General features: G+C 37.2%; 2 protein-coding genes across 6 annotated transcripts in view; both read left to right on the top strand.

Annotated features, from left to right (window-relative positions):
* LOC141393997 (ELAV-like protein 2) overlaps positions 1-20,698 on the top strand; it is a 76,497-nt gene extending 55,799 nt beyond the window's left edge. For 3 of the 5 annotated variants that reach the window (XM_073967706.1, XM_073967704.1, XM_073967705.1), the window contains 8 exons: positions 4,343-4,578; positions 4,659-4,828; positions 10,633-10,991; positions 11,276-11,379; positions 11,475-11,628; positions 19,557-19,833; positions 19,902-20,079; positions 20,158-20,698. In XM_073967706.1, the coding sequence (XP_073823807.1) occupies positions 10,670-10,991; positions 11,276-11,379; positions 11,475-11,628; positions 19,557-19,833; positions 19,902-20,079; positions 20,158-20,319 (1,197 nt within the window). In that variant the 5' untranslated portion in view covers positions 4,343-4,578; positions 4,659-4,828; positions 10,633-10,669 and the 3' untranslated portion in view covers positions 20,320-20,698. Of the gene's footprint in view, positions 1-4,342; positions 4,579-4,658; positions 4,829-10,632; positions 10,992-11,275; positions 11,380-11,474; positions 11,629-19,283; positions 19,302-19,556; positions 19,834-19,901; positions 20,080-20,157 lie in introns of all 5 variants that reach the window. The other 2 variants (XM_073967702.1, XM_073967703.1) reach the window with 1 other exon arrangement.
* On the top strand, positions 20,407-22,406 carry LOC141393999 (uncharacterized). The gene has a single exon (XM_073967707.1). The coding sequence runs from the start codon at positions 20,407-20,409 to the stop codon at positions 21,415-21,417; it is 1,011 nt and encodes a 336-aa protein (XP_073823808.1). The 3' UTR covers positions 21,418-22,406.
* The last annotated feature ends 1,384 nt before the right edge of the window (positions 22,407-23,790 follow it).

The following is a 23,790-nucleotide window of genomic DNA, read 5'->3' on the forward strand; positions in this document are numbered from 1 at the left end:
TGGTGGGTGTATGGTCGATTGTCTTCTGTCTGTCTACTACTAGCGTGGCGGCTTATTGGCATTTCAATTATCAACAACTTGTTGCTGCTGTGTCTGAACATAGAACCCTTCACCGCAACATTTCAACTATTTCCTATGGCTTCATTTGAACTCTTACATTTTGTTATGGCCAACAATGTACGACATAATAGACTTAGTGGTGATATGTATAGTTCTTATAACGCTTCGGAAGGGTTTTATTTTTACATTTTATATTGCTTTGAAAAGAAATCGAAAAGAGAAAAAACAGATTGACCTTAATTTTTAATTAGCCAATTCGAATTCGAAGAATGTTCTCTTCAGCAATCGAGGTAAGTCGTAGATTAATAGTGGATTTTTTAAGGAATATTTTTTGAAGGGCCAACAGACCAACAAATGTGGATTTTTAAAAAATATTTTTTTAAGGGCCAACAGACCAACAAACGTAAATTATTTAAAGAATATTTTTGAAGGGCCAACAGACCAACAAATGTGGATTTTTTTAAAGAATATTTTTCAAGGGCCAACAGACCAACAAACGTGGATTTTTTAAAGAATATTTTTTGAAGGGCCAACAGACCAACAAACGTGGATTTTTTAAAGAATATTTTTTGAAGGGCCAACAGACCAACAAACGTGGATTTTTTAAAGAATATTTTTTGAAGGGCCAGCAGACCAACAAACGTGGATTTTTTAAAGAATATTTTTTGAAGGGCCAGCAGACCAACAAACGTGGATTTTTTAAAGAATATTTTTTCAAGGGCCAGCCGACTAACAAACTTGGATTTTTTAAAGAATATTTTTTGAAGGGCCAACAGACCAACAAACGTGGATTTTTTAAAGAATATTTTTTCAAGGGCCAACAGACCAACAAACGTGGATTTTTTAAAGAATATTTTTTGAAGGGCCAACAGACCAACAAACGTGGATTTTTTAAAGAATATTTTTTCAAGGGCCAACAGACCAACAAACGTGGATTTTTTAAAGAATATTTTTTAAAGGGCCAACAGACCAACAAACGTGGATTTTTTAAAGAATATTTTTTGAAGGGCCAACAGACCAACAAACGTGGATTTTTTAAAGAATATTTTTAGAATCGGCAACAGACCAATAAACGTGGATTTTTTAAAGAATATTTTTTGAAGGGCCAACAGACCAACAAACGTGGATTTCCTAACGAATATTTTTAGAATCGGCAACAGACCAATAAACGTGGATTTTTTAAAGAATATTTTTTGAAGGGCCAACAGACCAACAAACGTGGATTTCCTAACGAATATTTTTGAAGGGCCAACAGACCAACAAACGTGGATTTTTTAAAGAATATTTTTTGAAGGGCCAACAGACCAACAAACGTGGATTTTTTAAAGAATATTTTTTGAAGGGCCAACAGACCAACAAACGTGGATTTTTTAAAGAATATTTTTTGAAGGGTCAGCAGACCAACAAACGTGGATTTTTTAAAGAATATTTTTTGAAGGGCCAACAGACCAACAAACTTGGATTTTTTAAAGAATATATTTTGAAGGGCCAACAGACCAACAAACGTGGATTTTTTAAAGAATATTTTTTGAAGGGCCAACAGACCAACAAACGTGGATTTTTTAAAGAATATTTTTTGAAGGGCCAACAGACCAACAAACGTGGATTTTTTAAAGAATATTTTTTGAAGGGCCAACAGACCAACAAACGTGGATTTTTTAAAGAATATTTTTTGAAGGGCCAGCAGACCAACAAACGTGGATTTTTTAAAGAATATTTTTTCAAGGGCCAACGGACCAACGAACGTGGATTTTTTAAAGAATATTTTTTCAAGGGCCAACAGACCAACAAACGTGGATTTTTTAAAGAATATTTTTTCAAGGGCCAACAGACCAACAAACGTGGATTTTTTAAAGAATATTTTTTCAAAGGCCAACAGACCAACAAACGTGGATTTTTTAAAGAATATTTTTTCAAAGGCCAACAGACCAACAAACGTGGATTTTTGAAAGAATATTTTTTGAAGGGCCAACAGACCAACAAACGTGGATTTTTTAAAGAATATTTTTTGAAGGGCCAGCAGACCAACAAACGTGGATTTTTTAAAGAATATTTTTTGAAGGGCCAACAGACCAACAAACTTGGATTTTTTAAAGAATATATTTTGAAGGGCCAACAGACCAACAAACGTGGATTTTTTAAAGAATATTTTTTGAAGGGCCAACAGACCAACAAACGTGGATTTTTGTAAAGAATATTTTTTGAAGGGCCAACAGACCAACAAACGTGGATTTTTTAAAGAATATTTTTTGAAGGGCCAACAGACCAACAAACGTGGATTTTTTAAAGAATATTTTTTGAAGGGCCAACAGACCAACAAACGTGGAGTTTTTAAAGAATATTTTTTGAAGGGCCAACAGACCAACAAACGTGGAGTTTTTTAAAGAATATTTTTTGAAGTGCCAACAGACCAACAAACGTGGATTTTTTAAAGAATATTTTTTGAGGGACAAACAGAACAATCATGGATTTTTTAAAGAATATTTTTTTGAGGGACAAACAGAACAATCATGGAGTTTTTAAAGAATTTTTTTGAGGGACAAACAGGCCAATAATCTTAGATTTTTAAAAGAATTTTTTTGAGGGACAAACAGGCCAATAATCTTAGATTTTTAAAAGAATATTTTTTGAGGGACGAACAGACCAATAATCGTGCATTTTTTAAAGAATAATTTTTAAGGGACAAACAGCCCAACAATCTTGGATTTTTTAAAGAATATTTTTTGAGGTTCCAATATTTTTTAACGGAATTCAAGTATTATTATTATTATGGATTTTTTAAAGAATATTTTTTCAATAGACCAACAATCGTGGATTTTTTAAAGAATATTTTTTCAAGGGCCAACAGACCAACAAACATGGATTTTTAAAGAATATTTTTTCAAGGGCCAACAGACCAACAAACTTGGATTTTTTAAAGAATATTTTTTCAAGGGCCAACAGACCAACAAACGTGGATTTTTTAAAGAATATTTTTTCAAGGGCCAACAGACCAACAAACTTGGATTTTTTAAAGAATATTTTTCAAGGGCCAACAGACCAACAAACGTGGATTTTTTAAAGAATATTTTTTCAAGGGCCAACAGACCAACAAACTTGGATTTTTTAAAGAATATTTTTCAAGGGCCAACAGACCAACAAACGTGGATTTTTTAAAGAATATTTTTTCAAGGGCCAACAGACCAACAAACTTGGATTTTTTAAAGAATATTTTTCAAGGGCCAACAGACCAACAAACGTGGATTTTTTAAAGAATATTTTTTCAAGGGCCAACAGACCAACAAACGTGGATTTTTTAAAGAATATTTTTTGAAGGGCCAACAGACCAGCAAACATGGATTTTTTAAAGAATATTTTTTGAAGGGCCAACAGACCAACAAACGTGGATTTTTTAAAGAATATTTTTTCAAGGGCCAACAGACCAACAAACGTGGATTTTTTTAAAGAATATGTTTTCAAGGGCCAACAGACCAACAAACATGGATTTTTAAAGAATATTTTTTCAAGGGCCAACAGACCAACAGACTTGGATTTTTTAAAGAATATTTTTTCAAGGGCCAACAAACCAACAAACTTGGATTTTTTAAAGAATATTTTTTCAAGGGCCAACAGACCAACAAGCTTGGATTTTTTAAAGAATATTTTTCAAGGGCCAACAGACCAACAAACGTGGATTTTTTAAAGAATATTTTTTCAAGGGCCAACGGACCAACAAACGTGGATTTTTTTAAGAATATTTTTTGAAGGGCCAACAGACCAGCAAACATGGATTTTTTAAAGAATATTTTTTGAAGGGCCAACAGACCAACAAACGTGGATTTTTAAAGAATATTTTTTCAAGGGCCAACAGACCAACAAACGTGGATTTTTTAAAGAATATTTTTTCAAGGGCCAACAGACCAACAAACGTGGATTTTTTAAAGAATATTTTTTCAAGGGCCAACAGACCAACAAACGTGGATTTTTTAAAGAATATTTTTTCAAGGGCCAACAGACCAACAAACGTGGATTTTTTTAAGAATATTTTTTCAAGGGCCAACAGACCAACAAACGTGGATTTTTTAAAGAATATTTATTGACAAACGGACCAATAATCGTGTTTTTTGTTAAAGAATATTGTTTGAGGGACAAACAGACCAATAATCGTAGATTTTTTAAAGAATATTGTTTAAGGGACCAATATTTTTTAACTGAATTCAAATATTAATATGAATTATATTAAATTATTTAAAAATAATTATTAATTATTTAATTATTGTTTCCTTTCCTCTTCTCTTTACAGTTGAATTATTATTCTTCTTTAATGTAAACAAATTGTGATCCATTTGTATAGAACAAGAAAAAACAAACAACAACAACAAATAAGAACAGATAAATTGCAAAGTTTTTCATCTTTATAAATTGTTTGCCACTCTCTCTCACTCTCGCTTATAAGTTTATAAGAACAATAACAATAACAAGGAATAAAACAATTTAAACAGAACTAAAACAAGGACTTGAAGGACAAACCAAAAGAAGGTATGTACTGAAATTGTCAATGAGAATAAAACTTGTTTTTAATTGTTCTTTTTTTTTCTTTTTCTGTTTTTTCATTTCAGCTCATTTTACTTAATTATTTTAATTAGTTAAATTTTGTAAATACAAACAATTTTATACATACAATATACTTTGTATACGTAACGTATCTGAAAAACCGACAGTATTATATTGAATTTAATTAACAAAAACAAAAAACAACTTTAAACCCTATATTTCGCGTTCATTTCCCGTAAGATGATCTATTTTCGAATTATGTTAATTGTTTAACATTAACTTTAATTTAATTAATTTACATTTTTTGTTACTTCTTTTTAATTTGTATTAATCGCTTTAAAACCTTTACACCAATGATATGTTTTGTATAGAGTGTTGTACTTCAAAGGAAGAACATTTCTTGAGAGCACTTAATGAAATAACGTAAACCTAAGCCGTAGCATTTAGTTATGTAGCCTATATTCTGCAGTTTTACGTAATCCATTCATTTTTAGGCTTTTTATACCATCATCTTTTACACACAATTTTCATTCTATTTAGCCCTGTCCGTTGGAAGATGGGTCCACTCCTTTGGATACCTCCCCCACAAAAGTACAAAAAAAATCACTTCAATGCTGCGCACAACAAGTCTCGAAGGGAATAACCGATTTTGTCAAAACTACTTTGCACATTGTAATATTTATTCCAGACATAACTCAGCAGGTTGTCCTCGCGGCCACTATTACGACAGCATAATTTTTTGGGGTAATTCCATACATAGATAATCTTTAAAAACCCTTGCCGACACCAACTAAAATGGCTAAATGTAAAACTGAGTATCAGATTTAGCCGAAACTTCGTATATCGTAAAATGTTTTCCAAACATTTATCAAGATCAAAGAAGATATACACAGATATCGGACAAAACCTTCGGGTATCTTTCTCAGAAAAGTTCAAAATTTTCGATTAAGTGCAGCAAAAAATGTTTAATTTGTGGTCGTTGTTACAACGCAAAATTTGTACGGTGCAACTGCATCGTTGTGAATGCTATTCAGCCCTGCCTGATAGGCTTGTTGATCTAGAGGTTATCGCTTGTATCTTTGGACCTCTCTCTCGAACGTTGTTCCTACTTTTGCGTGCGACACCATGCACATATATAGCTGGGTAGTTAGTGGTCGGACTAAAGACACCATCGACCAATATGTTCAAGGGGCCTCGTTTCAGTCGTCCAGTTCGTTGTTGTTGTAGCAGCTTCTTCAAGTACATGTAAATCTTTATTTTATTGATTCGGCTCTGCCTCCAGCTCCAAGCTCAGAAAGGACGCCACCTGAATTGGATTAGTCCAAAGAGAGAGAGAGGAGTTAAGTCAGTCGGGTTGGCTGGGCAGTTAAACAGGTGCTGCGTAGTATGCGGACCGGTGCCACATGTTGGGCAGATATTCCGCGTGCCATCAATCCTGGCCCAGTAAGAATTGAGGCGGCTGCACCAACCAGATCTTAGTTGCGCCAACACGACTCTCGTTTGTCTTGGCAGCTGCTGTTCTTCCGCTGCCACGGGTAGTGGATGGTCTTCGAGGACTATATTCCCACTGTAGGCTGCCAGAGGCTCTGCAACCGCATCAGTATGAATGTCTCTTAAACCTGCCTGGTATGTACGTTGATCTAGAGGTTCTCTTTTATATCTTTGGACCTCTCTCTCTAGATCTCTATAATCCTCCCTAACTCGCCTGGGGGGTTCAGGCATATCCACCAGATGGTGATTTGGGTGGTCTTGCCTATAGCAACCAAGCAAATACTGCATCGTCAACATCCTGTTGTGACGACTCACAGGAAGGATCTTTGTCTCCTCATGTAAATATTCCACTGCAGACATGAGGTGACACCCTGTAGCTGTTCTCAGGGCAGCATTCTGACAGATTTGTAGTTTATCCCATTGTGTATCACTTATGTTAGCAAACCACGCTGGCGCCGCATAGCTTACCACAGACAGGCCTATCGCGTTGTATGTGGTTAACAAGGTTTCTTTATACTCACCCCAAGTGCTGCCGGCTAGGGACTTAAGGACCTTGTTCCTGTTTCTCAGCTTATCGCAGATAACTGGAGTATGCTGGGACGACTTATACATGCTATCGAATGTGACCCCTAGGACTTTGGGGTAGTTTGTGGTCGGAATAGTTGCACCGTCGACCTGTCCAGTTCGTGAACAGTGTTGCAGTGTATTTAGCGCCGGATATGTTTATATTCCTCAGATTAAGTCAGTTATGTAGACATTTAAACTTTCACATATGCCATCGACCCTAGGATTCGACGCCAATATTGTGCAATCATCCTCATACATTACGATCCCTATGTCGTCTGGAGGGTGGAATTTCAGAAAGATAAAGATTAAATAGTTCCGGAAATATCACTCCGCCTTGTTTCACTCTACGGGTTTTGGACTTCTTATTTCTGAATTTTACAAACGACTGGCGTCCACGCATATTTTTGATTATCCAGTTTTAAAACAAGACTGGAAGGAAGTCTTCTCGAACAGCTTGGCATGATTGACGATATCGAAGGCATTCGATAGGTCAAGAATGACTGTTCGTCCTCCACTGATATGTATGGATATAGCGTGTAATGCTGTTATGTAATTTCCGGAATCCATACTAAGGACGGGAACGGATCAGCCGATTCCCTCCCATCGTAATATTTTGTTTAAACTTAGTTTAAGTTCGAAGATGAACCATATCGGTCCACTACTTCGTGTACCTCCCCCACAAAATTTCCCATACGCGCTCTATCGGTCCACCCCTTCAGGTACCTCTCACACAAATTTCCGGAAAATGCAGTTTAGGACCTTTTCTCTTTAATCGTTTTGATTCTTTTTGCAACAACTCTTATTCGTTGCGCCTATTACGGCTATACAAGTTTTTTTCAGTGGCAAGTCCATATTTCTTAGATAATGGTCTGAAAGCTGTAATAAGCCCTACGGCACCATGTGTAGTGCCTGGAGCGCACGATGACTCTCGAACGGATCAGTCGATTTGAACTTAGTTTAAGTTCAAAGAAGAGCCATATCGGTCCATTCCTTTCGGTAACATTCCTTCAAAAGGGCAAACAATTTCACTGGAATGGTACGCACGATTATCTTGAAAGGAGCAGCCGATTTGGTCCAAACTTTGGATCTCCTAATATTTTTGTCCAAATTGAGTTTAACTTCAAAAATAATCCACATGGGTCTTCTCCTTAAGGTACCTCTCATACAAAAGTTCAACATTTTTGTGTAAGTGCATTTTAGGGTCCGTTCAAAGATCCTTTGCTTCTCCTTGTGGCCCAGTTTACAGCGATATTATGTTTTTCGTAGGCAAGTCCATGCCGCTCCCAAAGTGAAGAAATACACAACATATAAATGTTTAGGTGGCGGCCCCTTGTCAAAGATTTGTCTAAGTCATTGCGGTGGATACAACCGGCCGCCGTGGGATTGGCGGTACTGCTTTAGGAGTGCCTTATCTCGTCAGTAAGTGATATGATGCGTTGGTCAGACGGTTTGGTTGTTCAGATATTGTTGTTGTTGTAACAGTGTTTTATTATTATGTTTGTATGTTCGTTCTCCTGTTCAATCTGGCTCTGGGTCTATCTCCAGTTCCAGGAAGTTGACTACTTCGATGGGATGTAACCACAGATCCACTGGAGTCAGATGAGTAGGCTTGGCGGGGCAGTTGAATAGGTGCTTAGTATCGTGCGGGCCCATGCCGCATACTGGGCAGATGTCTTGCACGGTACGATCGATTCCAGCCCAATAGGAATTTAGGCGACTGCAATATCCCAAGCGTAATTGAGCCAAAACTACTCTGGTTTGTCGTGGCAGCTGACGCTCTTCAGCTGCGATAGATGGTGGATGTGCTCCGATGACTGCATTTACACAATGCTTATGGTCTTAGCAACTGTGTCCGTGTGAATGATGTTCAAGCCTACCTGATATTCCTGTTGATCTAGAAGTTCTCTCATATATTGTTGGACTGTCGTCTCTAGAGCATGTATATCCTTCTTGATATGCCTGGGTGTATCGGTGGCCAGCAGATGGTGATTGGGATGGCTCTCACGGTAACACCCGAGCAAGTACTGCAACGATAGCACCTCATTATGTTGTCGTACTGGAAGAATCTTTGCCTCCTCATGTAGATGGTCCACTGTAGATTTGAGGAGGCACCCTGTTGCTGATCTCAGGGCGACGTTCTGACGAATTTGAATCTTATCCCACTGCGTGTCACAAACATTCGGGGACCAAACTGGCGCAGCATAGCTTACCACAGACCGACCTATCGCTTTATACGTGGTCAACAAGGTTTTTTTATCTGCACCCCAAGTGCTGCCGGCTAGGGACTTGAGGACCTTGTTCCTACGTTTCAGTTTATCGCAGATAGCTGTGGCGGAGATATCACCCCTCCTTGGGGAACTCCCTGTTTCACTCCACGGAACTTGGATTTTTTGTTCCTGAATTCCACATACGACTGGCGATCACACATATAGTTGGTTATCCAACGTTTCAGACTTGGCCGGAGGGTTGTCTGCTCGATGTCCTCAAACAGCGTGGAGTGCTTGACAGTATCAAAGGCTTTTGATAAGTCAAGCGCCACCATCACTGTTCTATCACATGGCCGCTCCTGGTTGAGTCCCCGACATGGAAATTTCGTCCGTTGTAAACTGTGGTGGTTCATCCTCGGCAGGAAGAGATCTAATGCGACGTAACACTCTTCTCTTCGCCCTGTCACTCTCTGGGTGCTCGACAAACAGTCGATTGAAGTAACTTGCACACCTCTTCGGGTCAGTCAACGTAACGTCGCCAAACGTGACTGAGGTCCTGTCATCCCACTTTCCGGGGCTCGAGAGTGACTTAACCGTTGTCCACAATTTACTTATACCGGCTCCAATGTTGCAACTCTTCAGATGATTTAACCACTTGTTCCGCTTATGTTCGCCGACCAGCATGTTAACTTCCAGTGTCAGCTCCCTGACTCTGGGGTCGTCGGGGTTGGTTCGACGAAGGTCATCACGCTCATTTGCTAATCCCGTCGCCTCTGCTGGGAAGTTTGGTCTTAATTCGGGTATTCGACCAGCAGGTATATGGCTGCTGCAGCATTGATGATGTCTCGGAACGTACTTTCCGCTACACGAACATCAGAAGGATTGGGCAATTCTCTGAAGCGGTGATTGGTGAACTCTCTGAAACTCGGCCAATCAGCTTTCCCATGATTGACGAATGTGCAGCGTTCAGAGGTGATGAAATCGGGTGGTCTTCTGATGGAGACAATTATGGGGAGATGGTCTGATCCAAGGGAAATGACGGGTTGCCAGGTGACGTCATTTGTCAGAACAGGTGACACGATGGTTATGTCTGGCATGTACATGTGTTTCGTTTTTAGATATTGTCGTATTATAGGAATAACTCTCTACAATGAATTATGTTATTGACCAAAAAATATGAATTTTCACACAAAATATTCTCTTAAAAAAGGAGTTTCTCTATAGTGCATTAACTTTTGCTCTACAAAAGCTACTTTATTGAGAGGTTTGACCGTATATTCATTTTGGTCCGAGTTTTTAATTGATCCGGCACTGACAAAATAATTCCAGAGCAGACACACAACACAGAGAAAACATACGAACACAATGAGTTGACATCCGCAACCCGAAACATGTTTCTAATGTGTCAATCTCGTGCCGTTGTGTTTCCTAGAAGATTCCACAATCCCCACAATATGTGTTTTTTCGAATATCTTTAAGAAATGTAGTAATTTATTACCAAATTTTTTTCATTTGGCCCTCTGTGATAGTACCTGAAAAAATTTCCTAGAATTTATATAATGGTGCTGGACATGATATGTACATCGATTAGGATTAATTTAATATAACAAACATCAATTTTAATTTATTTAATTTTTGTTATTAGATTATTTTTTATTCCTGTTGCTGTTTTTGATTAATTTGTGTTTTTTTCTTTATTTTTATTTGTTGATTTTCACATTATTAATTAAACAAATATATAAACAAATCCATGCATTCCTATCATCCCTTTTAGTTCATCCACGGGTAATAATACCAACAACAGCAACATCATGGTTGAGGGTCAACAACAACAGCAGCAGCAACAGCAGCAAAACGGTGGTGCTAGTGCAGCCACATTGGCTCAAAGTACCACAAATGCCAATAGCAGCACCACCGCCACCACTAATACCAACAATAACAATCCAAATGCAACCAATAACAATAACACCAATGCCAACAATAATAACAACAGCAATGCTACCGATAATGATCCAAAAACGAATTTGATCGTTAATTATTTACCACAAACAATGTCGCAGGAGGATATTCGAGCATTGTTTGTTAGTTTCGGTGAAGTAGAATCCTGTAAATTGATCAGAGATAAGGTAACAGGTGAGTGTTGATGTTTTGGGATGTTTTTTTTTTTTAAATAATTAAAATTCAAAAGAACATCTAAGCGTATGAAAAATATTAATTTGTTCAATAAATTGTTAATCATTCGCAGTAGTAACAGTCGAACTTCTCTATAACGTACCAGCTGTTATATAAAACTATTCTTTATAGAGAATTATTCCTTATGGAGACGTCGTTATAGAGAAGTTCGACTGTAATTCTAATTAGGTTCTCCTCATTTAAAATAAATCATCATTAAAATTATTTTTTTTTTCAAATTTCAGGCCAAAGTTTGGGTTACGGTTTTGTCAATTACGTAAAGCAAGAGGATGCTGAAAAGGCCATATCATCATTAAACGGTTTACGTTTACAAAATAAAACTATCAAAGTAGGTTGAATGTTAATGTCAAATAAAATTAATTATAATATTTACTGACTTAACCCAATGTTTTAATGTTTAAACATCTTTTTCTTTTTTTAAAGGTATCTATTGCCCGTCCTAGTTCTGAATCTATAAAAGGTGCTAATCTATATGTCTCTGGTCTTCCCAAAAATATGACACAACCAGATTTGGAACAATTATTTAGTCCATATGGAAAAATAATTACCTCAAGAATATTATGTGACAATATAACGGGTAAGTAAAAAATCTGATCTGGTTAATTAAAATAAATTGTATTAATTTAAATAAAAGGATTTTAAATAGATAAATTGCAATTAATTATCTGTGAATATGAATATATGAAAATAATGTAGAAACTATAAGGCTCATGTTGTTATTTTAATGGATTTCAGTGTAATCTCAGAACTCAGATATTTCAGTGCGTACAAAACTTCTCAATCTGGTTTCACGTTTTTATATAACCCCCAAATAGGCCTACCTGCGGTTTATGGTTTTCTACAGTTTTTAACATGATTTTTAAATTGATTTCACTTGGATAGGGTATTTAGCTAAGGGTGTAGAAAAAATATAATATCCATCCAATTTAATACCTTGCATTTTAATTAGGCCGTCAGGTATATTTTTGTTATTTTGTAATTAACCATATTTAACAAGCGCAAATCTAAAATGTGTGGACCGAGTGGTTTACATATATAATTTAAATGTGTTTACTACACGCTTTATCTTATTTCTCCTTATAACCTACCCAATGAAATGCGTATCCACGTTCCCACAAGCATAAAAAAGGGTCCCTGTTAAGAGATTTGAGTTCCGAGGCTTTGTTCTGTGCACTTGCCATTTGATTTCTTTATGCTCGCAATGGATTTGGGGTCCTTTTGAAAGTATTATTAGAAACCTAGCAGCCTAATTTACTGCTTCTATCGACTCGCAGTATCTTCCTATAGTTTAAATAGCTATTAGCTGGGAATTTGTTAATTCTATTTACCTGTCCCAATTTGTTCTTCTTGGAGTTCTATAGACACTGAAAATAAATTTAGAATTATGTCGTCCTATGGTCCAAAAAGGAAAATGTTTAGGATACCTTTTAGTTTTTGATGACAGAGTCGTCTAGATTGGAGGGTATAGATCCTCCAAGTCCCTAATTTTAAACTTTGGAGCGTTACGTTACTTATTCGTAAATTATAAGATAAAATAAAATCGAATATTGAATCCCTCACCTCTGTTGTTTGTGTCCCTACTACCCCATTTAAATGGTGGGGATGGGCTCACAACCTAAGATGACGTTACTTGTGCCCATCTTTTCGTCCAGAAACTTGGATACAACATTCAGGTTCGGCGGATCCGGGTCCTCATAAGGCATGTAGATTTAACGGAAGAATGTGGCTTCATCCGTGTCATACGTGTCTCCATTACTGTAATTAAAATGAAAAATGAAATTTAAGCTCTTACACGGTGCTCTTGAAGCGATACAGTCAATGCATTGTCCCAATTTGAACTTCTATATCTCAATAACGGTAAAACCTACGAAAACATCAAAATTGTCAATATTGCATAGAATTTTCATAGCTACAACATTTTCTTTAGTCCCATTTCTATAGGGATTGTGGTTTCCAAGCAAAATCGTGAAAACCTAAAAAAAACCCTGAAATTGTTAACTTGAATCCCGATTTATTTAAAAAGCGCTCCGGCGATTTTTTTTTGTTTTTTGATTTTTCTCTTCTATGAACGTTGTAGTTTCAGAATCCGCAAAAACTTCCCAGGTGTAAGCACCTTCCATTTAAAATTGGTTCAAGAGCACCGTGCTTATCTACTACCCAATAATTGTCGCCCCGGCGAAGTGAAGACATCAAAGTGGGCATTGCTTAGTCCAGAAACTTTATACTTGCAGATACATATATGCCTCCTGAACTAAAAAATGTCTACTCCACAATTCGCAAGGGGGAGAGTAGTTCGGAGGCAGCGGATTTGCAATTGTGCAAATTAACCTGCACGATGTATAGCGTTTGCCACTTCCCTCCTCTTATTGAATCGTGCAAAGTGGATTTAGACATAACTGAATTCATCCGAACCCGAAATTCAATTTTCCTTCGCGATTCCTCAAATTCGCCTCCCCTACCAGGTCACCATAACCTTTATGTCTGGATTCTCCAGCTTCAGCAGAATCAATATGAGATCCATGACCGCGATAGAAGGGTGGTATCTCAGATATAAAGATCGCAGTAAGATTAGCCCCTTCCCAAAGTTCACCAAGGCCATTATCAGCTAAAACAATGAAATCTAGTGATTTCTTGTTGACAAGTTAACGATCTTATTCCCAAAAATCGGTTTCGACTAGCTAACTTTGTCAATGATTGCCAACGGGCATCATTGCGGTCCGTTGGGCAACTTTCGTATTGTTTTTACGTTCCTGGTTATGCTTACAAGCAACCCCCTTCGCAAATTGTTAACCTTTACGGATCTCGCCCGATTTTGGACTCCATCACTTTGCTTTGAGCATCAGGTCTTGTCTCCTTCACTTTTTTGCTCGTCGTCGCAGCCCCCTTCGAGACTTTGGCTTGATCGTTTCCAGGTTCTGGGAGGAAGATCTTTTATCCTCTTGAAGCTCGCATCGTGGCACATGAGGACAAATTTTTTTAAAATTTTCTTATGAATCTGTGTTTGCTCCTGATGAAGAAAACCTCCTTCCTTCATTCTATGATCTCTTCTTTGAAATTTCTGTTCTTAGAGGCTGTCTCGTAAGTTTTTTATAGACATGTCCCGATAAAAGATCGGCTGGAAATGAACTGGAATATTGCTCTTTTGGAACAAGCCTTTCCAACTGGTCGAAAAGTTCTCTACTCTAAACTATCCCAAAATAGTCTAGGGCGACTTCTTTTTACAATATTTTCCCATCATAGTTTTTTTATACCCTTAGCCTTTAGGCAAGGAGGGTATGTGCACTTTGATGCGACCATGGATTTAGACCCCATGTGTGGACGAAATCTGTTTTAGACAATTTGGAGTTGATTTAGCCAGGCCCATCCGACTGTCTGGCTGGCTGGTGAGCACGACAACTCTCGAACGAAGTAACCGATCGGGTCCAAAATTTGGAATTCGTAATATTTTGTCCAAAGTTAAAGTTCGTAGATGGGCCATATCGGCCATATATTGCTCTACACGTTTTTGTACCCCCCACACATAATTCGGAAAAGTGAAGTTTGAGAGCTTCTTTCGGATGGTTGTGCATTTTTTCGGCAGATTGTCCTTGCGGCTTCCTTTACGACGGTACAATTTTTATCGGAGCAAGTGCTGAGATAGTGGCCGAAACCTTGACATCACCCACTAAAATGGCAAATTGTGTTTGCTTCTTTTTCTTTCCTTCCTCCCTTGTTATTTTAGGAAATCTGATTCATCCCATCCATCTGATACAGGTATCAGAGTATCCATCTTTGATTCACGGGGAAATAAAAAATTCACAAGATTGAGGCAAATGTAGAGCAAACATCTGCTATAGATTAGTCTCCGACATATCCTGCTTTCCAAGTACACTAATACCTCGATTTGCGTTGTTTCGATTTGCGTTAAGAAAAAATCTAATAGATTTCTTCGATTTACGGTACTGATTCGATTTGTGTTATTAATAACTTATATTTCTGACTTTAAATTTTGTGAAAAAGTTACTAAAAACATGTGGAAACATGAGTTTCGACTTGCGTTGTTTCGCTTTGCTTCGGAACCAATTAATAACGCAAATCGAGGTATGAGTGTACCAGAATAGGCAATATTAATGAAATATGTTGAATCAACTCTATATGCGTTTGTCCTCAGTCCGTTCTGAATCGAGACATCACAATACACACTTCCTATCCGCCACAGGGGAAAACGCACCCAGTAGGAGAATGACATATTTCTTGGTGCCATCAAATGGGAACGGATCGAATTTGTCCCAAACTTTGTAGCTGGTAATATTTTGTTAAAAAAAAATCAAGTTCGAAGATGGGCCATACTGATTCAATCTTTCGGGTACCTCCCCTACCCTTCAACATTTTTCGCTTAAAGGGTGTGCACAATAACACTCGAAGGGAGTGACTTTTTTGTTCAAACATTACACATCGTAGTATTTATTCCAGACACAGATCAGGTTCGATGGATATGGTCTATTCCTTCTACACAAAATTTCAAAATTGTTCGCAAAATGGATTCCATGGGCATGTCTCGGATCGTTTTAAAGTTTTTGGGAGTGGGTTGTCCTCGCGGCTCTTTTTACGACGAATCAGGCAGTCCTGATTCGAAACATCACAAAACACCCTTCCCATCCTCCAGAAGGGAATATGCGTTCAGTAGGATAATGATATATCCCTTGTACAATAGGGGAAGGAACAGTATCCGATTTTGCCGAAACTTTCCTAATTGTATAATTTCTTCCAACGTATTCTAAGTTCCAAGAAGGTATACATATATGGTGCTGTACCTTCGGATTCTCTGTGCAGGATTGACCCGAAATCAAAAGCATTTCGGACATCGGCTTCCAACTCAGCATCAAAACCTATGATGCTACCACAACAACAACAGCAAATCTTCAAAATTTTAGCTTAAGTGCGTTAAAGCTGTTTGGGGATCGTTGTGAACTTTTTTACCGAAGATACTACTTGTGTGTTTAATGCGATGTAATGATTTTCGTCGAAAAGTCCATGGCTGCAAAAAGCTCAAAATAATCCTACGGTGTCCAACTGTAATAGTTTGCGGCGACGGTGCTCCAACTGTTGCACATCATAATATTTCTCTCAAAATTGTCTCAAGTTTTGGATGGAATATATCGGAAAACTCATCTACCCTTTCCACACAAAAGTGTTCAACATTTTCGCTTAAATGCAGTTCAAGGCCAGTTCGTGGATTGCTTTGAACTTTTCTTTGAAAGTAGGCCTTGTGATTCTGATTACAACAATATATTCCTTTTCGTGACAAGTCCATTCTTCCTGATATAATGAACCAAATGCTCTAAAAACCCCTACAAACTAAAACGGCTGGTTGGAAAGGCAATGGCTTCAAAATTAGATCAATTTCCAAAATGGACTGTATCGATCCGTTCCTTCAGGTACCGCAAAAGTTGAACGCGATTGTTGTTAATTCCGCTTAGACCACCCATTGGATCGCGTGGAAATTTTAATAGCGGATAGTCGTTGTGGTCAGGACTACAATATACTTTTCTTTGCTAGGGGATGTCAATACTTCCTTAAGTATAAGCCTGAAATGTCCCAATATTTAGGGTCACTCCTTCATACATGATATATGTATAATATAATAATTGTTCCACAAACATTGCATACAGGACAAGGGAGACTTCTCTCATATCAATGAGTGCACCCCCGGAGACCGAACGGCTTGTCTTAAGACACCACTTTGTCGGAAATGTCGCCAACATTACTGAGGGGTATTTTCATACATACAGTGTTGTAATAATGCCCACAGTAGTGGGTGCGGGATAGATGCCCGGGATTGTGTGCACCATATTCCGTTTGCTATTTTAGAGCCGATGTAGTAACAAATAGGTGGTCTGATAGATCGATCGACTGAGAGCCACTCGGTGTTTTAGTTCATTAGCTATGGCCATATACAAAGTCATCTCGAATTTATGGACCATAACATGTTTGACTTTCCACATACCCCAAATCAACTCGTCTGCTTTATTTAAGCCTAGAATCTATGTTTGGCAGACGTTGCAGTTATCGATAAGTACGTGTGAGTGTGAGAATAGTTGGATTTTCACAGTAGACACCGAGGAAGTTTCCGTTTTTATTTCTGTTCCTTTACGTGCAGGAATCTTAAAGTTTTACCACTTTTTACTCAAAAAATTTTCCTTTACATGAAGTAAGAATACAATTGATATGAGAGCAGTTTACAACTTTTGCTACTTTTACCACGTTTACCATTTTTAAAAGTAAAGGAACGAACAGTCCATTTATCTTAGATCAATCAGTATTAGGGATGCACCATAATTATCTGGCCTAACAAATAAAACGCGAATATTTACAATCAAAAATTGTTTTATCGTTTTCTGAAGTAGTCTCCAGCATGATTTATACACTTTTTCGTGCGCCCAAACCATTTGTTGAAGCACTTCGATTGAGGCACCACCAAAACGTGGTTTTTGAACGCTTCAACATTGTTGACCACGCCCTTTTTTCTTGATATGCCTGAATCAAATGAAGTCATTGGATCCCCAGTCAGGGCTGTACGGCGGATGACCCATAAAGTCCACGTTTTGTCCGGCCAAACATGCGCTGGTGTGAATCGATGTGTGAGAGCTCGTATTGTCATGATGATTTGTGTTCTCTTGTTCGTTTTTCGAATTTCTCAGGAGACTTCAGGCAAACAAATTGTAGTGTACCACTCAGAATTAACAGTTCTACATTTCTCAAGCCGTACAGTCGCCACATGGTCAGTTTTGTCGAAGATACAGACGACCATTTGCTTCGAAGAGCTTCTTACATGAACAACTTTCGTTTGATTTGGCTCGCTTTCGAAGACCCCCACAATCGATTCCTGTTTTGTTTCGGGTTCCTAAGCATAGATCTGTGACGTTCTTATAAACGTCGTTTGAAGCACCGCGATCGTTTTTTTTCAAAATTTCTTTGCTCTAATCCACAAGATCCTTTTTTGAGCGATTGTCCAATGTTGCCAGATCTTATGAGAAAAATCCATTTTTGCGGCCATTATTTTTTCATACAATATCAAATGTTTGTTGGTGAAAGAAATGCCCAAGGATGCTTCTATCTCACGGTATCCCAGCAAAATTTGAAGGAAGGGTTTCCATGCGATGACGGGATTTCATGGCATCTTTTGCATTGATTCAAACGAAGTCGTGAAAGATCCGATCTTTTCATTGCCATTTGAACCAATGCAAAAGAAGTCGTGAAAGATCCGATCTTTCCATCAGCATTTGAACCCATTCCATCGATTCAATAGAGATGAATTTTGTGTTTTTATTTGTACACATTTTTCTAAATATATAGGATTAATTATTTATAATAGGCTTGACATTGTCGGAGACCCGAAATCACAACCAACGTTGTTAAAATTAAAACTCTCGTCGTAATGATCATGTCATTTGCTAGGGATTGGGGAAAATGGCATGCCAAAGCATTGGTGGAAATGACATGCCAAAGCAATGGTGAAAATTACATGTCAAAGCATTGGTGTAAATGACATGCTTTGGATCCAAAAATGATTAGCATCTCTTGGGGTCCACGCTCATAAAAAATTCATTGACGAAGATGCTAAAAAGATGACATGCCAGATCACTTGCACCCATGATTGAATGTCATCTTTGGCGTCGAACATTTTGCTGTGTATATAATTTCTGGCACAACGGCCGCTTTTGGACGACCCTCACGACATTCGCTTCTTGGAGAGTGTCGGCCACGATTGAATTCATTAAACCAGTTTTTCATAGTGCTATAGGATGACCCTTTCTCGACATATAACTACTTAATTTGATCGATGCACTCAGCACGCGGTGTTGCTTAGGCCAGATAGTTTTCGTGCAGCCCTCGTATATTGTGCAAGGTCGGAACATTTAGTACAAGACTATAGTCAATTAAAAGAAGAAAATGATAAATTACATAGAGCTTCATAATAATGACCACATGTGTTGTTTTTGCCAGGTTATATTTTGTAAATAGGGAATAGGGATGATTTTATATGTAGTATGATCCCATGAAAATCTAAATTTGGATTTAACAAAAAACAGAAAACATTGTGATTTTGAAATACTGTAAACACAAAAATACTATTAAATTTGTACCATTTAATTTATTATTTTTTAATTTTGTTTTATAATTTAGTAATTTTTTATATGTATTTTTAATTTTTTTTCACACAACACTGAACACTTACTGCTCACTAATTAGGCGGGCCTATTGATCAGGGTATGTTGTTGTTCTTTTTGTTCGTTTGTTTTGTGTTTTCAAATCATTTTACAGTTTCTTTCTTCATTTCATATTTCATTTTCTTCAGAAAGCTTTATTTTACTAGACGCCTCAAATGTCAGCTAAACTAAGGCCAACCATTCTCATACACTATTCATTTACATTATTTTGTACAATTTTATTTCACTTTGGGATTTGGAAGAAGGTCTGTTATTGGTTTTGTTATTAACTTTTGATTTTCATATCTTTTCTTAGGTCTTTCAAAGGGAGTTGGTTTTATACGTTTCGATCAGCGTCATGAAGCTGATCAGGCTATAAAGGCATTAAACGGCACCATACCCAAAAATGCCACTGAACCGATTGTGGTGAAATTTGCCAACAATCCCAGCAACAATAAAGCCTTTCAGCCATTGACTGCTTATTTGACACCACAAAATCCCCGGACTCGTGGTTTTCCGGCAGCTGCAGCTGCTGGGGCTGCTGCTGCAGCGGCTGCCGCAGCCATACATCCCACAGCAGCGGGACGTTATAGGTAAGTGGTAGTGGCTTTAACAAAATTTGCTTTAAAAATATGCTTTTAAATTGTTTATTTTCTTTCAGCTCTGTCATTTCACGTTATTCTCCTTTGACTGGTGATCTTTTGGCCAATTCCATGTTGCCCGGTAATCCCATTAATGGCTCGGGATGGTGTATTTTTGTCTATAATTTGGCCCAAGAAACCGAAGAAAATGTTTTGTGGCAGCTGTTTGGTCCATTTGGTGCTGTACAATCTGTTAAGGTGAGTTGGTTGTTTTCTTGGATTGTTTCCACGGTCAATGGTTTTCTTTAACTTTTCGTATTTGTTTTGTGTTTTCAGGTTATACGTGATTTGCAAACAAATAAATGCAAAGGTTTTGGCTTTGTTACAATGACCAATTATGAGGAGGCCGTGTTGGCCATACAATCCTTGAATGGCTATACATTGGGCAATCGTGTATTACAAGTCAGCTTTAAGACAAACAAAACTAAACAAACGTAATTATTAACAAAATTGACTGCTGTTGTTAACCATCATCATCATCACCACCATCAAAATCATCTTCCCACTGTTGGCAACAATCATTTGATGGCAAATCTAACCGCCAACACCACCAGTAAAACCATTTCCTCCTTGTCCACTGCACCACTTGTCCATCCAGCATCGGTAAATAAAACATGGATAAATAAGAATCTTTGCGGCAATTTATTAACGACCACCGGTAAAACTAGTAATGAGGTTAAGACCACAACAACAACAAATACAGTGGTATCCTCGTCGACATCATCATCGTCATCATCAACGACAATGACGAGTACCACTGCTATTTTAAGCTGCTCCACAACACAATCATGTACAACAACAATGACAACAACCACAACGACATTAAGCACCATAAACAATCTTTCCAAATTATCCACCATAACAAATAACAGTCACAACAACAACAGCAATCAATGTTTGAATAACAAAAAAACTAAACAAGATTCCGAACAACAGCAACAACTCAACCACCAAACACAATCAACATCCTTATTGTTAAACCAACAACAGCAACAGCGTTCACATCTTTTAACATCATCCTCGTCCCCGTCCTCTTCCTCCAACGCAGCCACCACAAATACGTCCACATCAACATCCGGTTCCTCTAATACCAACACCAGCACCACAACTACAATTAACACGAACAGTAGTAGTAGCTGTAGTAACTCCTCTACCACAACATCATCTATAACGACGTCGACAACAACAACAAGCAATTCCTCCACATCATCCATGATTAAGACCTCTAGTAAATTTGTCTATAACAAACCCCAAAATCATTATGAACTTTTACAACAACGTCTTCATATGCAACAAGAGTTTGCTCAACTTTTAACTAGTTTGGCTCAACAACATCAGCATCATCAACCATTTGGTGCTGCGGCGGCAGCAAATGCCTCCAGCACCCAAGCAGCGGCAGCCGCATTTAATAATCCTTCATTGGGTGCTGCTTCGACATCGGCAGCTGCAGCCGCTGCTGCTGCGGCCGCTGCCTCATCAAACGCGGCAAAGAATTCGTTGTCATCATTTTTACCATTCTCTAATTGGTTTTTCTAAGGCAAGAAGAATTTTGGTTGGAATTTTTTGTTATGGTTTTGGTTTTACTAATTTTAATTTGAATGATGAAATTGAAGGATATCTATTTCCAATTGAGGAGCAAATTGGTTGGAATGAATGGTAGATTTTGAGAGGAAAATGTTAGGCTATTAATTGCGAATGGAAGTGAAAATCATTGTTTATAGATGAGACCAATGTCGTGTTTGTAATTCTGTATTTATGATTTTCAACATTTGACCGACTTCCAACTCGTCTTTATAGAACTTATATAAGCATCTGTCGTGCTATTTTTATGCCACTTTAATGTCATCATTATAGATGCCTTGAATCCCATATTTAAAGTGGTCTTAGTAAACGGCTATTTGGTCCTATTTAAATGTCTCTTTAATGTCATTATAGATGCCTTGAATCCCATATATAAAGTGGTCGTAGTAAACGACATCATTTGAACATATCTCCATAAAATCGTTTTTTGTAGAAGGATAACCCTATGTGTAGACATATATTGAGAAGAATTTTTAATTGTCTCAAAATACATTCTCCAATCCACCTTAAACTCTTTATCCAATTTTCATATTGATTTTCTAAAACCTAGCCTCAGGACCATTAATGACCTAAATGTGAAACTGAATTTCTAACTTAAGGAGCTTAAAATCCGTCAATGCTAAACGAATTGAACTCATGACAAAACTGGCATTAAGCTTCAAACGATAGTTTTAAGAACATTTTATCGTGTTCGCCTCTAATACCATGGTCTGTTCCAGAACTGCAAGAATCTACTAATTTTTACTATTTTTTCCGATAACATAAAGGAATAAATGTTATCGTAGTAAAAAGTAGTAGCTTCTTGCTGGTTCTGGAACAGAGCAACAATTGCTATTTTTTCCTGGTTAATATAATTACGAAACATATTTAAGGCCAATCCCGAAATTCAACCTAACCTTAAAATTTATAATTTTTAAAAGTTTTTCCTGCCAATAAAGAACAAATTTATTTAAAATTTTAGCATAATTTACTATTTAAGTTAGATCTTTTGTTTGTCTAATACACCAATATGTTCTATAATCTAGACCGGTGTTGGACACTAACCAGGCCTGGACATAATTGTCCATATCCATGAAGAGCTCAGCACCTGACGTACACAATCGGTATAATTTTCAGCTGCTCACGAGCATAGAGAATTATGTTTGCACCTGTGTTGTTGCCATATACTGATCTAGAACATAGAACATTTTCCTATTCTAGACAAATTCAAGACCTAACCTCAAATTGTAACCTCACCTTAATGTCATGTTTTTACGATTTCTGTGTTTCAAAAGGAAATTTTACCATTAGAGAATGTAATAATATCAATATGATGTCTTATTTCTGCACCTGGGTAGATGCCGTAGAAGATAGAGCATATTGATTAGGTAAAAAACCTAACCTCAAATTGAAACCTATTCCTAAAGCTATGTTGTGTGCTTCAAAAGGAACTTTTAACATTGTAGATTGTAATAATTGAAATATGTTTGACAAATTTACAGAAAAAAACGTGGTAGACACTTAGTCCATATTTACATTAGTCAATTTTCCTTTCGGCAATTGCCAGTTTGAAGGAGAAAGAGATGAGGCATATGGTAACCCTTTGCCTCCCAACACTCTCTCACAGACAAACAGACAATGGTCGCAAGAAATATGATGTAATGTAAATATGGACTTAGAGTCTGAAAATCTCCAAGCACTAAAGCTAATTTTTCCAGATTTCCATGCTTCTTAAGAATCTCTGACTTTTGGTGGAGGAATATAAAATATATTGTCAGTGTTGAAGATGAAAATGTTTAAAATATTTGGAGAACAAAAATGCAACTTAAAAATTGAGCTACATGGAAGACCTAAAATGCATATTTTCACAATTTCGCTTCTTCTAAAGGCATTAAGGTGCAGGCTCAAATCGATTTTATTAGTCTTTAGCAAAATGGCAAAAATATTAGAGGATTTTTAAAAAATTTTTAGACCATAACCTCAATATTGTGATAACCTAAAAGTGCCTATTGGTACTCCTAAAGAGACAATTCTTAGAATATAGAATATGATGTTAGTGTTGAAAAAACAAAATTTTGAAAATTAAAAAAAAAAAACACAAGATTGAGATTTCCTAAGAATGCATATTATAACGATTTTGGCAACTTTAAAGGCAATAAGCCTGAGTCGTTCAATCGATTTTATTTGTCTTTAAGAATATTGCAAAAATATTATAGTATTTTTCAAAAATATGAAGACCTAACCTCAAAATTGGGATAACCTGTTCAATAATTCACTACTTCTAAATACCAATAGGTTTTATTAGCCGATGGCGAAGTTGCAAATAGATTATATCATATTTTTGAAGGT

Source organism: Musca autumnalis, unplaced genomic scaffold (assembly GCF_047663935.1).
Source record: "Musca autumnalis isolate F117 unplaced genomic scaffold, ASM4766393v1 scaffold_2, whole genome shotgun sequence".
In the NCBI taxonomy this organism is placed as follows: Eukaryota; Metazoa; Arthropoda; class Insecta; order Diptera; family Muscidae; genus Musca; species Musca autumnalis.

Coding starts and splice junctions, on each gene's coding strand:
- LOC141393999 (XM_073967707.1), top strand. CDS start 20,407: ATGGCAAATCTAACCGCCAACACCACCAGTAAAACCATTTCCTCCTTG.